The sequence below is a fragment of the Punica granatum genome, chromosome 2 (genome assembly GCF_007655135.1).
Source record: "Punica granatum isolate Tunisia-2019 chromosome 2, ASM765513v2, whole genome shotgun sequence".
Taxonomy (NCBI): domain Eukaryota; kingdom Viridiplantae; phylum Streptophyta; class Magnoliopsida; order Myrtales; family Lythraceae; genus Punica; species Punica granatum.
In genome coordinates, this window is record NC_045128.1 from 19,932,681 (window position 1) to 19,948,799 (window position 16,119).

General features: G+C 42.4%; 1 protein-coding gene and 1 long non-coding RNA gene across 2 annotated transcripts; one reads left to right on the forward strand and one right to left on the reverse strand.

Moving 5' to 3' along the window:
* The first annotated feature begins 7,007 nt into the window (after positions 1-7,007).
* LOC116195673 (vacuolar protein sorting-associated protein 27-like) lies at positions 7,008-13,354 on the forward strand. Its single transcript, XM_031524971.1, has 10 exons — positions 7,008-7,278; positions 7,558-7,614; positions 7,708-7,775; positions 9,248-9,455; positions 9,547-9,635; positions 11,686-11,761; positions 11,895-11,954; positions 12,063-12,113; positions 12,239-12,317; positions 12,951-13,354. The coding sequence occupies exons 1-10, from the start codon at positions 7,195-7,197 to the stop codon at positions 13,022-13,024; spliced, it is 846 nt and encodes a 281-aa protein (XP_031380831.1). The 5' UTR covers positions 7,008-7,194; the 3' UTR covers positions 13,025-13,354.
* A 464-nt stretch (positions 13,355-13,818) lies between these two features.
* On the reverse strand, positions 13,819-15,881 carry LOC116195674. Its single transcript, XR_004154693.1, has 2 exons — positions 14,373-15,881; positions 13,819-14,098 (listed from the first exon to the last, which is right to left on the reverse strand). It is a non-coding gene; the product is annotated as an uncharacterized LOC116195674 (long non-coding RNA).
* Between the last annotated feature and the right edge of the window lie 238 nt (positions 15,882-16,119).

Here is a 16,119-nt window from a genome sequence, read left to right on the forward strand (position 1 = left end):
GGAATGGGATCTAGCCTCGATTCACCGTCACACTCCGAATACGGCCTATATGGAAGGTGGATTTGGATTGAGCGCGTGAAACGTGTTTAGATATCACCCGGGAGCTCGATCGATCCAACGGTTACAGTGGAAACAAGTCGTTTTTCTGCAAACCGACGATTCGATCGGACCCGACCCCCGGCTCTTTGAGCCCGCGTTGCCTTAATTTATTTATCGGTTATTCAAAATACACGGTGAGCAGGAGCGGAATAGTGGCCCAATGCAAACCGATCGGGATCCATTTACTTATTCGGTTATACTTTGTAATTGTTCGAGAGAACATTGTGAGGATTCTATTTGTATGTTCATTCATCTCCTTGTAAGGATCCCCGATCGGTGAGCGAGAGGTCCGAGTGCTGGATCGGTTAAGTTGGTCTATCGCCACCAAAGGGTGAGTAAGCTTGGATACTCGTGGTTTCGGTTCACGCAGGGAATCAACCATCACGGTTCGATGAACTGTAACGCTAAGATAGTGAACCGACTCCTCGATGCACAAGCCTACTCATCTTTCGGACTCTTGGTCCAACTTGATCAATTCATCGAATTTACGGTGTCAAAACGGGCGAGTCGAGCGCAACTCTAAATCACGCGGTAAATAAACAAAATGACAAGCCTAGCAAGCTAGAGTACCGAGAGGGCGTGCGGGATATAGGCCCGCACGTAATAGAACCCCCGAATTCGGAATTTTCGGTTCCGTACGACCATTGCCTTAGCATTTAGGTGTACCCCGTACCCCTAGACCCGGGTAACTTGCCGGCCCTCGACCCTCAGGTCGTAAAATGGCAAGTGGCGACTCCTTCTCACGTGCGTCCGTCGCGCGTCCCCGGGAAGGTGGACACTCCCAAGCCGCGTTTGCTTAGGCGCGCGCATGCGTGCCCCGACGAGATGAAATTCGGATGCGCACAACTAATCTCTGTTTTCCGTGAATGTGCCCCGGAGACTAGCTGGGAGGCGTTTGCCACCACTGAAACGTCCCTCGGGAAACCCCGTAGAGTTCCGAAAGGTCGTCTGAAGCTTGTTCCATGACCCCGGTAGTCCCTGGGTGCCTGTAGGCCCGTTTTGGGGTGCCGTTCACTTGTCAGTGGATCGGGCCCCGGGAGCCCTGTCAGAAAAGGCGTTCGTGAGATATTGGGGGATGCCCCGGCCTAAACAGGACACCTCCGAAGCGCGCCCAGATGCGTCATTGGTCACTTTGGCACTGAGAGGGATTTTTAGAGTCCCATATTGGGCACTTTTCGGTGCTTCAGTGATTCGGTGATGAATAGTGCCACAATGCCGGCTCCGTTGTTTTCGGGGTTCCTTGTCTTGTCTGTTCTTCTGACCGCTCTCCTCTGCTTTTCTAGCGAACCCAGCTCTTCTCCTGTTGTTCATGACTCCGTGACCGCACATTCGCCTCCGATTGCCGGGTGATGAATAGTAACCCGGGCTTTGATCGGGATTCTCTTGTAGGAAGCCGATGAGCCAAAATGGGGTGCTGACAGCCATGGTTGTGGGAAGGAATGGCGTCGAAGAAGCCCGGAATGCACCCGCGAAACTCGATTTTGCTCAACTCTGGAACGCGGGGCTGGAGGGTTCAAATGCAAAAACTAAGCTCGGAAATGGACTTAGGAGGTCGAAAACATGTGGAATATGAAGTTTGGTTGAGTTTGCTTAAATCGAAAGGGAAGAACTCGCCTAGAAACCGGGAAAACGCTTAAGGGACTGTTTCTGGACAGAGCTGGAACGAGGTGCTGGGAGCTTCAAATGAAAAATCTAAGGTCGGAAATGGACTTAGGAGATCGAAAACATGTGGGATATGAAGTTTGGTTGAGTTTGCTTAAGTCGAGAGGCAAGAACTCGCGTAGAAACCGGGAAAACGCTTAAGGGACTGTTTCTAGACAGAGCTGGAACGAGGTGCTGGGAGCTTCAAATGAAAAATCTAAGGTCGGAAATGGACTTAGGAGCTCGAAAACATGTGGGATATGAAGTTTGGTTGAAGTCGGCTAAGGTTGGGTGGCGGTCGCCGGAAAACGGTTGAGTTTTCAGGCAAAACGGCCTTGGAACCGGGCTGTGCTTTGGCTGTGCGATTTTCTGGAAAATGCTGAAGTATGAGAGGGCTTGGAGAGGGTTTCCTAGAGTGAGAAAGCTAGAGAGATGATGGAAGTGGAATTGTGATTAAGTTAATGACCCCATGACTTATAAAAGCAAGCTTAATGACAAGATTAAGTGGAGTTAAGTGCAATTAAGTGGTGCTTAGGGGATCCAAATTTTTGGAGGGAAGATTAGGGTGGGGAAGTTGTCTTGAAAGGTGATGGGAGGTGATGGATGGGAGAAGGAAAGTGATGGGTGTAAGAAGATATTTTGAAAATGTGTGGTGGAGGCTCATTTGGCTTGCTTCTAGAGAAGAGCCATGGCTTGCGGCTTGGCTTGGCTCGGCTTGGCTCGGCTAGCTCAAGGGTCCCACTTGACTAAGAGAAAAGCCGGAAGAAGCTCGAGGCTCGATTGGTCGCGCGTTCGATTTTCGTGGTTCACTTGAACGACGAATTATCGATGTGCTCGCGAATACAGTTTTAATGAGCCTAATATTGACATGTTTCTTGAAAGCAATTGCTCGGGTGACTCGGGGACTCGAAAGCCGGTTTCGCTCCGTTTGGATAATCGGAGTGAAGTTGTCCGTTTCTGTCGCTCGTTCGCGCCTCTGCGTGCTGTATTGCTCGTGTCGACGTGCTTTGTGCTTTGGACAGAACGGTTTACTTGTCGGCCCCGGTTGGAGGTCGATATCCGGAGGCGTCCTAGGAATTCGCAAACGGGGCTTTCTTAGTGTTTCCCGAGTGTTCTGATGTGTTCGGAGACCACTGTGATCTCTGTTTGTCAAAAACGAGTCTCGAAGGCTTATCGGGAGGTGTTTATGACCATTAAAATGTCACTCGGGAGCTCGATATGATTTGCTTGGTCTGAGCCGAAATGATTTCCTAGCCCCTGGGGGTTGTTGGGAGTGGGTGGTGCAAAGCTCGGACGTCAACATTTCCTCGAATGAGCTCTAAGTGCAAGATTTCGCTTGAAAGGGACCCTTCGGTTGCCGGAATGGTACTCGGGAAACCTAAATGGATTGTGCAATGCGATTAGGGTTCATTTTCCTAGGCCTTGAGGTCCTCGGGATTGGTTGGCGCGATTTTGTGCACTGACGGTTCATTAAAAGGGTCTCTGGCCACGTTTTTGTGCAAAAAGGGGCCTTTTCTTTGAGTCGAGATCCACTCGGGAGACCAAGACGAACTCCGAAAGGCAATCTGAAACTTGTTCCTTGGTCCTAGTGGTCCTTGGGTGTGTGCAGGCCTGCTTCCGGGTGTCGTTTATCTATTCGTGAATCGAGCGCCCGGGAGCCCTGTTAGAAAAGGCGTCTGTGATAGTTCGGGGGTGTCCCGGCTTAAGCAGGATGCCTCCGAAACGCGCCCGGACGTGTCATTGGTCACTTTGGCACCAAGAGAGATTTTTAGAGTCCCACATTGGGTACCTTTCGATGCTTCGGTGATTTGGTGATGAATAGTGCCATAGTACCAGCTACTGTTGCTTTGGGGCTCGTCGTCTGTTTACTCTTCCGATTGCCCTCTTGTGTTCTCCTAGTGGACCCTGCGTTTCTCTTGTTATTCATTACTCAGTGCCCTCACATTCGCCTCCAGTTTTCCGATCGTGAATAGTGTCCCGAGCTTTGATCGGAAGTCCTCTGTCGGAGCCGGTGGACCAAAATGGGATGCTGACAAGCGGTATTTAGCAATGCATCACTGCTACTCAAGTAATTAGAAAGTCAATTTCTCATCGAATCTTGTGACCTATGTTTCCGTACAGTATAATCCATTTGCTCTCTATATCTCTATTGAGCCCAAGGCATGGTCGCTGTCATCCTTGTATGGCTCAATCTCTCTTTCTTGGTTTATCGGGTAAGTCTATCAAAACAAATGAGCTCGATATCCCTATATCGACTCATTTGGGTATGCATACACTTATAGACTCTACGCATCAAGCGACCGTGAGATATCACTCCCATTACGTAGAAGGGACAAATCATATTTTGGTCACTCACATTGCTTTCCATGCTCTGTGGTATACCCAATAACTGTCTTTATAACTAGCCTATTACGGTGGCGTTTGACAATATCAAAGTATACGACATTACATGTAGGAAACTATGGTGACCTTAAGTCAAAGGACCACTGCACCATAGTCACTATGAGATCTGCTAATGACAGTCACGTAACAACCCATGTGGCAGTCTCATGACGGGTTAGTTCAATACACATTGCTCCTAATGTATACCTGCGGTATGACTCGATGTCTTCACATCCATGACCTGTGAGACTTAGTCATCAATCTACACCCACACTAGTCTAACCGCATTATCGTTGTCCTAATTAATGATAATACTTTGACTAGGGACATTTAAGAATAGTGTTCAGTCATTATAGGATCTCACAATCAAGTCACACTTGATGTCTGTTGAACCTACTATTCCAAGGACGTTATTATGTTAAATTAATATTCAACGCAACCCACACAATAACATAAATACCTCGTATTATAATGAAATATATGTCATATTACAGAATTGATGACAGATTGCCTCTAGGTCATACACCAATTCCCAACAATTCGGTCCTTCTGGGATCCATCGGTTTAGTCGGACTCGGCCTCCGGCTTTCATGAGCCCGTATCGCCTTAATTTCGGTTTCGATCTTTCAAACCTCACGGTGAGCAAGAGTAGAATATTGGCCCAACGCAAACTGACTAGGATTTTGTTGATGTATTTTGTATTTATTTGAGAATACATTGCATGGTATTTATTTATATATTCATTCTTGTAACAATCCCGGTCGGTGAGCGAATGGTCCGAGTATTGAACCGGTCGAGTTGGTCTACACCCCAAGGATGAGTGAGCTCAGTGCTTCATGGTTTCGGCCCGCGCAGGAAATGGACCATCATGGTCACATGAATCGTAATGCGAGGATGGTGAGTCGAACTTTCGATGTGTGGGCCTACTCCTCCCCCAGGCTCTTAGCCCGAATCGATCGTTTCTACGAATTTAGGGTGTCAAACCGAGCAAAACGAGTGAAACTTAATCAAGCGGTAAATAAATTAAAAACGGCAAGCCTTAGACAAACTAGAGTACCGATAAGACGTACGGAATATAAGCCCGCACATAACATAACCGAATTCGGAACCCTCGATTTCGCAGATCACTTGCCTTAGCAAACTAGGTGTATCCTTACCCTTAGCCCGAGGCGGCTCACCAACCCTTGATTTCCGGGTCGTAAACAGATAGTGGGGACTCATTCCCACGCGTGTCCATCACGCATTAGCCAGGAAGGCGGACACTCCCAAGATGTTGCGCACGCATGCGGGCCCCCCCGACTAGACGAAATTCGGGTCCGCACAATAAAGTCCTAAAAAATATTCTAGTTGAAGATTGAAAAAGGTTAAAAAAACACAAACGTAGATTGGTTCAAATGATCTGAGGTAGAGAAAATCCATACTGTGAGAGTTTTACCTCTTATTAAATCAAACCTTGAACTAGATTAATCGGAGTCGGTCGGGCTTTCATATACCAAGATACAAAAAAAAAAAAGAGGGAGAGAAAAATGGCTTATTGTCAATTTCATCCTAGAATAAAGTAGAAAAAACTCAATTTGGTGAATGATTTTCCAACAATCAGTTTAGTTCTTGATTTTTTTTTGCCATCAAATCGACTTAACTTTCCCTATTCCGTTATATGAAATAGTCTTACCATCAAATGTCGTTAGCGAAACTGTGACAAAAGGCCCACGTGGAGGTTGACTTTGCTCACGGAGTTTTTGATAACCAATAGCAGAACGACACGTGTAAAATAAAATAAACCTAATTAAAAAAAACAGAGAGAGAAGGGAAGGAGTATGAAGGACGACTCCTCACCGGTATCAGGTCTCTAGCGAGAAGGCCTCCTCCTCTAGATGGAGGACAGGGACAGGTAAGAAGGGCGCCCCTCCGATCTGTCTCCTCCTTCCATCTTTCTCTTCGAAAGAAAGGGGACGGATTAAAGGGGCTCCCCTTCAAAGGCAGAAGGGACAAATTAGAAAGGTCCTCCTTTCTCTCTCTCTCGGGAGGGAGGAGGGGACAGATGGGAGGGGCTCCCCTCCGCCCTCCTCCCCCACGGTATGCGATGTCGCCTGAGGCCACTTAGATCTCCAGCGACCTCGCCTACTTGGGAAGGGGCTAGTGTTGGCAAGGAGCCCTACCTATGCCCCATGTCTTTTTTTCTAATTGTTATTTTAATTTTTATGCCACATGTTATGCATTTATTTTTTTTCAAAATTTATGTTGGCCATGTCAATGTTCCATCCAGTTTCGTCAACGAGGTTGAGGGCCAAATCATTTTGTAAAACGGAACAGGGAAAGTTTGGTCAATTTGTGGCAAAAAAAATATTAAAGACCAAAGATATGGCCAAAAAATCAGTCAGCTACCAAATTGATAGTTTACTCTTAAACCAAAAAGCTCGGACTTGAGAGCAACCGGTTACCCGACTAGTAAAAGAAAATTGTTTTTCTTAATAAGTAGTAAAAGAAAATTTTAAGTCACTACATATAGAAAAAAAAAATCTCGTACATCCCAACTTTCAGTAATTGTCTCGACTTTATCTTATTCTTTAAAACTGTTTTGACACATCTTGATGTTTCACTTTTGTTCAAAATCTATCAAGCCATTAATTTTTTATCCAAAAATGACGTAAAATCTGATGCAACACGTTTTTGAAGCCTATGTTTTCTGGAGCCTACATTACTATATAGAATGACTCTCACATCAATTTTTTTGTCAATTTTAGATGGAAAATAAAATTGAGATATGATAAATTTGGAACAAAAATTAAACATAAGGATGGCTTTGAAAATTTTGAAAAAATAGGATAAAATTGAGAAAATGTCCAAATTTTATCCGTGATGTAATTGAGCATATACGAGGCGTTGGAATTATTTCGGGCAAATTAACGAAGGAGCGCGGCGTCGATCGATCGATCGATCGAATCGAATACTTAATGACATCTCCTCTCCTTGCTTCCTCCTCCTCCTCGGGAAACCCAACTCAGTCTCCCATTGCCGCCGGCCGATCATCATAGAGACGACAGTCGGATCCTCTTGTAGAACCAGGCTGGGATGTCATCAATGGAGCCGCCTCCGTTCCAAGAAGCGGCTCGCTGCGACGTCTGCAAATGCAGCTTCAACACTTTCAGACGAAGGGTAGGTCAAGCTCAACTCCGCCTTCCCATGCCCACTCTAGGAATGGCAACTAAGCGATGTCAACTGGCCATTAATCTCTTATCAATCTGATTGTGGGCATCATAGTTCGGTCGAATTGGCCATAGCTCATTGATCCTTTGACAGATCGATCATTCATCGTTTCTGCCGATCCTTTGGATAATGGTGGTCACTGATCGCAAGTGTAGTCTAAAGCCAATTCGGTATATTTCTTTATATCGTATTGACACAGCTGCTCCTCTTTCTTGTTCTTGCTGTTAGCATCACTGCCGGTGCTGTGGGAGGACACTGTGTTATGAACATTCGTCCAATCAAATGGTAAAATGCGTTATATATTATTCTATGGTTTACTTGTCCAATTGAGGTGAAACTTTTGATTGGTTCCTCGTCGTCTTTTGCCTTCAATTTCAGCTTCTACCACAATTTGGCATCCACTCACCGGTTAGAGTATGCGCTGATTGTTTTAACAACTCTTCGGAGTAAGTTACTTCCAAGTTCTAGTGATTGATTTCATGTTAGTTATCTTAAAATACGGATCAACATTAGCACCTAATTGATTGTGCTTGTGGTTGTTTAGGAATGTTTTATTACATGTCATAATATATTATATACGAATGTAAAATTCCATAAGCATTGAGATGGAGAGTTTGAAGTATCAAGCATAAATAACATGAGAAAGTTGGATTGAAATCATCAATGTGGTGGATGTCTGACTGCCTATCTTCATGTGCACTGTGCAAACGGCTATCTCCAATTCTGATGAGAACAAAATTTCCCTTTTGGTGTATATATATATATATCATTGCGCTCTTGCTGGATTGGTAACCTTCATGGAAAAGGAAGATGGAAACTTTGATGGAGATTTTCTTTATTGTCTTGCCATCGTTTTCTGCGGCTTCCTGTGTCATTTTGACGTTAGGTATAGGATGGAAACCCACAGATTCGTTGTTCACAGTTCGTGATTATGTCCACCAGAACTTGTTAGTTCCCAAGAAGTTGTGGTTTTTCAATGTTTTCATCTTCATTCTAGATGCCTCGAAGAATAGGTTCTTGGTCCCCCATTTTGTCCCTCTGAATGTACACCAGATCATGCTTGGGCTTATTCCTTAATTAAAATAAATGAGAATTTTGCCAATGGAGGGCATTAAGTCTCACTACGCCCTACATCTCCTTATCTGTCTTGGAAATTGTGAGTGTACGCAGTATTTATTTAGCTTTGTGCCTAGAATTCCGCATTCATGTGAAGCTGTTTCATTTGGTACAATCATGATGCTGGTCTCAGAATTTTAAATTTGTCAACTAATTTCTATCAATATAATTTAGATTTGTCTAAACTCAGTGATGTAAATGGGAATGGATTGTACTTCATCATACTTTAACACCAATATGGGTGTCTCCCAGCTTTTTCTGCGGATCCTCTTGTTTTCTATTATGGTGCATGTTTATCTGCTTAGCAAGATTTCCCGGGACCCAGTTCACTTTGTAACTCTCATCATCTGTTCTCGTGACTCTTTTCCTGCTAACCTGGAGTACTAGCATCTTGATCCATTCTGTCCACCTTTTACCGTAACATATTATTTCAGTGTAGTGAATTGTGGTTAAATTGTGGGTAAAACTTAAAGTTGAGAGGTATTACAGATGATCATTTTCAGTAGAAAAAGTTGGTTACTAAAATTTGTCATGGGAAAAGTCAACCTCTCATTTAAAATCTTCCAACTCTTAGATTATATGTGTCACAAGTCGTAACTATCTGGTGGCATGACATCATAATATAATAATTACCTGCTATAACTTAAGTACATGTCGTGTGACTCTACTGGGTTTTAGCCTTTCTCCACCAACTTTAGCGTCCTTCTGGTGGCCCTCGGCAGTCTAGATATTAAACTATCGTTTCTCTTCTCTTCTTTGGATAATCATTGGAACTGATGAACCAGCTTCCGGAATTTTGCAGGGCTGTAAAACGTGTGACTCGAGCTTCAGCTGGAGTTGATCAAGTATCAGCTTCAGTTTCTAGGTTAGACATTAATGCAGATAAAGACTCCAAGGCCGAACCTCTCCCCGACCATCACCCCATTCCAGGTGTGCCTGAATGCAAGTGCGGGATGCCTTTATGCATTTGTGAGGCTGCATCCCCTTCAACCGATGGGCTTGCTCAGCAAGTATGGTTCATGAGCTATTTAATTTGTCCAGCTTTTCAGAATTATGTGATATTAAGTCTATTGACCCGAAAGACATATTTATATTCCATAGAAAATTTTAAGCAATGCTCTGTCTGTTCCAAAACCAAAGAAGACAGATGTTCCAAAGAATAGGACTTCCACATCAAACAGCAAAAGCTCGTAAGTTAGTTCTTTCTCTGTTTTCCTTTAATTAATATTTTCACAGCAAGTTGGATTAGGAATACTTGCAGTGTCATCTTCTGCATAATGAGTTATCAGACAATTCAAATGTATGCGATTGGTCCTTTAGACTTTGTGATGCTGTCACACAATTTTCAGAGGCTATTTTTCAACTTCCATTCAATGATATAAAGGTAGATTTTACTGCAACTGTTTTTAGTTTGCAGACTTTGCATCCCCTGCTTTTACCCTTCCACTTACAACTCATCTATGAATATTGTCAGTGTCCTGTAGGAACACTTCTAAGTTTAGATATACGATACATAGGACATTTGCACCACCCTTTTAGGTTTGACTGACAAGCGAATAGTTTGCTGAAAAGACACCTACAAATCCCTCTTGTTCGTGTCTTGTAGGAGCGCTTGTAAGTCTTACATGTCTGATGTATGGGACACTTGCACCACCTGTTTAGGTTTGACCTACAGCCAAATAGTTTGCCGAAGAGACACCTAGACGCTGAATCCTTGCAGTTTGCTGAAAGACACCAAAGTACACCAACCCACCCTACTTGTAAAACGGCACATTCGACTGCCTCCAACTGTTTAGTGTGTCAAGTTTTCTTCAGTAAATAATAGGGGTCTATATGTCTTGTTGGTAAATAAACGGGGGTGTTAATGGAACTTAAATAGGAGCTGGAAAGTATCCAATTTTAAAAACATCAGCAAACATAGAGGTGTTGGTGGAATTTGCCCTAGTGATCTGTATAGTTTCATTTATGAGGCACCATTTGTATAGATTGTTGCAGAATAATTATTTACAAGATGTCTTGTTAATTCTATAACATCATATAGAGCATTTAATCTAATATGATTGTTAGGCGGTGACTGATAATTATTACCCTTATGACCATGCAATTGTATTTAAAGTCTGGGTATTGAGTTGGGAACTCTGCCAACTTTAATTTTCTTTCACCAAAGACGCTTCTACCAAAAATTGTACTTCACTTCTTACTTGCATGATAAGGCTGCACCTGCTGCCTATTGAGGTTACAAACTTGCATTTGTGCCTTGGATGGCCTTAAGGAGGATGTGATCCTCTGTGGTTATTACTGAAGATAGAACCATGATTGCCACTTTCAGCAACATGGCTTTCATACCAGTCCACGATAACACATAAATTGGTCTGTCGATTAGAACTCTGGGGCTATCTGGGGATCCTCCAAAGTCCATAAGGTTATGATGTCAATGTCAAAATTGTTGGGTGCTCTCTTGGTGAGGGGCAATGATTGCATTGGAAGTGTCTATTGAGTGCAATAATTACTTAGTTGAACAAGTGGCAAGGCCTATGTTGTTATAATCTCTTACTAAGGATGATCCCTCACATACCAGCAATCTGATTGCCGAGACTACTATATTTAGTTAGCTCCGTTCGGTATTATCTAATAATTTTTTGCTTGCTGAGGGAGAATAAAATTTTCTTGAGTTCTTGGATAGGTCCTTTCTTCCATTGGTTATTCCTGCATCATTAGGTGTCTCAGTGGTGCATTCCTGTTCGTTATTGTTCTATTGCAGCAGGAGTCTTTTTAACCCTGGTAATTTGCTTAATGAATTTGTCATACCCTCAAGATTCTCTCAATTATAATCTTCCTCCAGTCCTGGTTCCTTTCTTAAGGGAGCATTTATGCCCTTGGGGCTCTTCCTAGTTCCTAGCAAATTCAATGAGATAAAGCTACTTTGTTTTGTTTCCCTGAATCTCTCTGTTTGTTTTTTTCAGCATGAGAACAACCTATCATATGCATGAAGCCTGATAAAATGATACATTTAAAGATCCTCATTTGGTGGGACTGCTGCCACTTAAAAGCTGTGTGCTTGATGTTTTAACTACGATAATTTTGACTTCATTCCTCCCTTCAATTCTTCATTGATGTTATTAAATTTAAGTCTTAAATTTGTGGGCACCTTGACATGCATATTCTGGTCCTTTGTCTAACTAATCATGTCTGTTACTCTGGTGAACATATTCAAATGATTAGCTTTTGCAAAAACTGCAGGTCTGTTTTCAATGCTGGTCAAGAAGTCCATGTTAATTCAGAGAAACCTAAAATGGAATATGAAGCCAATGGGGAGGTATTTTCGCTTCTCTGGAAACTACTTATACTTCCAACTTACCTCTGGAAAGTACTTGTACTTCCAACTTAACTTGGGGCATTTCACTCGCTCAATTTATTTGTTTTGATTTGCATTTAATGATCGTTTTCAGGGTTTAAGAGAGGCGATAAAAAATGATGATGCAGCTGCTGTAATAAAGCTTCTTAGGGAGGTATTAAATCTGAAACTTCTGTTGCAAAAGCCTTGTCTTTCTCCAATCCTGCTTGGAGCTTCCATTGCCAACTTAAAATTGGACTTAAAGACATTTTCATGCGGGCAGGGTATTGACGCAAATTATCGAGATAGACAAGGAATGTCTTTGCTTCATCTGGTACCACTGTTCCCTCCTTTGCTCTCTCTCTCTCTCTCTCACGAGCGCACACCCTCACTTCTTTGCCTTTGTGATATTGGCCCCTATGTGTATAACTGATGCAATGTCACCGATCTGTCCTGCAGGCAGCCGTCTTTAACCGAACTGATATAGCTTTTATCCTTATGGAGGGCGGAGCAAGCACTGATTACAGGAATGCACAGGGTAAGTTCTATCCAACTCACTAAAATCTTTGCTTTTGGTAGAAGCTTTCTGTAATTACGTTAAGTGCTTTTTGGACCAACGTATTTCTTCTCCTTACAATTATCCTGGTATTATAGGAGGATTCCAAGCAGGTCATAGTTCTATCCAGTTAAAAGCCTTAGCAGCACATGCTTGTTAAAAGTATTGTTAATGTTCAGCATGCTTTTGGAAGAAAACATCGAAACTGGAACTTCAGTCTTTGTGAGGTTAATGTAGAATCCGAAACTGCCATCTTTCTTTGTGACGTTTCGTGTCTGGTTTGAACAGTCGCACTCTATTTTCTTTGGTTCATTGTGGCGTCTACACTTAGAAAACAAAGGTAACTGCAGACGATGTGAATTCTTAGTGGGGGTTGCGTATAGCAAATAGTTTACTGATTAATGATGAGATAATTAAATCCGTCGCCATAAATTCGGGTTAGGAGCAAATCTAATGCACGTTATCATTTGACCTTCAACCTAAAAGTAGATGATAGAAATATCTATGTTCTGATATATCTATGCGAGGCACTTAAACAGAGGGGCACTGATGCTTTTGCTTTCTCTTGCAAGAACTTCGGATTTACTGACTGAGCCCTTATTTTTGTATTTACAGGAGAAACTCCGCTCGATTGTGCAGCAGCAACCCTGCAATACAAGATGCGGCAAAAGCTGGAAGGTTGCAACTAGCATGGAGCTGCCGTTCCAATCACCCAGAAGAATTATTAGAGAGATGCTTGCTTTCTTTACCAACCAAGCGTGCCAGTCAGTTTTATCTCTCAAATGAGATATGTTGGTTCGATTAATCTCTTTTCTTCTACATCTTGTTGAGTGTTGATGAGATCATCCCCCCAGGCCAGTTACATATAACCTGCGTGATTCGAGAAAGGGCCTTACGTTTTCTCTTTGGATTCCTCTGTTTATGCATATCGAGCTATTATAAATTTTTAATATTCCGGGTTTGTGTAGTGCTGTGGATAAGATCGAATATAAAAGTCACCAACCAAATCTTCCACTTTACTTTTTGATTGTTATATTCCTAGTGGTTGACAACTTTCTGGGCATTTGGAGGACAGAATTGCTTTTTCTGAACTTTCACAAATTGGCATATTATCCTTTTGATCGTCATAGACATAATCATATTAAAAAAAAGAAAAGAAGCAAAAAGTTAAGCTGATTAACTAATTTCATCTGCATTTCATATTTATTGTATATAATTAGAAAATTCACAAACTGAGTTGAACAAAAAAGATGGCTTAATTGCCATTAACATTCCATTTATTTCTCGTTAATTGATGATGTGGCACTATCTGACATTACTTTCATTAATTGTAATTAGTGATCTAGCATGAGTTTACTAGCACGTGTAGAGGGCAATCTGTAACGCCCGCATCCAATCTAATAAAATAGACTAGATCCGGTGCTTTACCGTACATTCTAATGATAAAGGCGACCTGACATAAAATTTCACCTGTATAAAATCCTTAATAATCAATATCTCTCTTTAGGAATTAAAAGTCACCCAAATATTCCAATTACGATTAGTCATCTTATATCGATCGAAGAACAGTAAATTTTACATAGGCAAGACACTCAATTCAAATAAATGGATATATATTTATAAATATATACTCATTTAGAATAACTATCTAAGTTATATAAAACAACATAAAAACTCCTTTCGGTTGTAAGATCTTCCCATTCTTCTAGGCAAGCCATTTCCAAACATTTCCCTTAGGTTGGATGCAAGATGGAAACGTCCACCTGCACTTAAAATGAGTTAGGAAAAACCATATTCTTATGAGGATCCACACTTAATACCTCGGAGTTAAGCTTCCTGTTAAGAGTTTATGTATGAAATTCTCATATATGCTTCATAAACATCATGTGATTAGTATTCGTGAAAAGATTGAGCTTGAACTCCACAAATGTGGGTGCCTACGTATCTCGTTTTACTGAGAATCAGAGCACACGTAGCTCTCTTAAGAGTAGTTATGAGTCACGTACCTGTCACTGCCAATGGAAATAAGAATCGGACCTGAAATAATATTAAGCAGACTGTTGCTTTCCGATCTTTGCGCGAACTTAAGCCAACCCCTTCATTAAAGCTATACAACTTTCGTCTCTCCTCATTTCTTCTCCTCTTGCTCAGGAGACATGCGAAAGAAAGAAAGAGAAACGAGAGAATCAGGACAAATGCAAATATATGAACAATGGAACGAGTTCAAGATAGACTTAACAAAAGTGAGTTCCAAGATCCTCAAATCAACTATGATCCTGATTCAAATGTCCCTTAATTCGACCCTAGAATATCTGAAATGGCATGAAAAGCCGGGGAGGATGACCTCAAGGCATATAGGAATGAAGAGAACTTACCATATGCCATGAAGGTGACCGAAACGAGCCTCTATAGGCCACACTCATGACTGAACAACATGCAAGATTATTTAAATCGATCTTACGAAGACCCAAATATAAGTAATCAGGCATCTAGAGGCATCTATAATTTATTCTAGGCTACGCTCCAAATCGAGATCAGCCAAACAGAGGATCAATCAACTAAACAAGCACCCAAAACTCAACCTGAGACTAAGCAAATATCATCATCCCTCTATTAGTCAATTCAGCCACATATTTAGATATAACATAAAGTCATCATAAACGTGTAGAATCATCTTTAAGTCGAACAAAGGATTGATAGGCAACTCAGCCTACACCTTAATCACTTCCTTTAGTAATTAAAAGGGTGTCAAAACCCTCAAATCGTCCAATTCATTATCATATAATATAGCTCATGCATTAAGCATAACTTCTAATTGAACAAGCATAAATTGATCAAGAGAACAAGGGATTGATATGGAACTCAGTCCACAACTTCAACTCAAGATTAAACTGTCAAGATCAAGCTAAAATCTCCTAAATTAAACAAAGAGGCATCATATGATTCATTCCTACTTCAAACCCAACCTCGAATCGTCCAAACCGATCTAAATCGCAGCCAAATTGAACCAAGAACCATCTAATCAATCGACTCAGCACTCAAGCATGATTTCCAGTCGTCAAAGCCAAGCAAAACGTCTCTAAAACAATAGGGACAGCATCCGCAACATAACAGTCCACGAGTGAACAGTCTAGATCAGGGGCAAGGAATGTCATCGAGTCCTCTCTTTCGAGGACGGCTCTGCTGCTGGTCGGAGGAAGAGCAGGGAGCTGCAGCGGCCGCGACATCTGGCAGGGGAAGTGCCCGAAAAGGGAAAAAGGCGAGCTGGAGGCCGTCGAGCTTCCAATTACCTGCACGATAGAGCCGCAAGCAGACAGAACCAAACGGGCAGAACAGAGTTACGTAGAGAGGGAGAAGCAGAGGAATCGAGGGCGCCGAGAGAGGGGCTGAACTCGAGGTCTCGCGGCTGAGCACGAGTTGCCGCTGCCTCCTTTCTCTCCTTTTTCTCCTTGTCGTTCCTATTTCTTCATCCTTGTGTGAGTCTCTGCCTCCCTCTCTCCCTCTAGCCGTGTCTGTGCTTATCTGTCTCTGTGTTGATCCCTTTGTGTCCCCGCTTAAATCCTTTGATCACAGTATACCAACCAAACGGTGGAAAAGATTTAGAGCAAACTAACAATTTGGTCCCTGATGTTTGGACCGGCCATCAATTAAGTCCCCAGTGTTTCGTGGCCATCATTTTTACCCCCGAAGTTTGTATTCCGTCCATCACTTTGGTCCAGCCGATTTCTGCGTTACGAAAGACTTAACACAGTCCATTAAATCGCTGAAAATAAAGAAAAAAAAA

Bases quoted from the DNA above. Each gene is read 5' to 3' on its own strand.
- LOC116195673 (XM_031524971.1), top strand. From the start codon at position 7,195: ATGTCATCAATGGAGCCGCCTCCGTTCCAAGAAGCGGCTCGCTGCGAC. The intron at 11,955-12,062 runs GTATTAAATCTG...TCATGCGGGCAG, and splicing joins TAATAAAGCTTCTTAGGGAG to GGTATTGACGCAAATTATCG. The intron at 12,114-12,238 runs GTACCACTGTTC...TCTGTCCTGCAG, and splicing joins GAATGTCTTTGCTTCATCTG to GCAGCCGTCTTTAACCGAAC.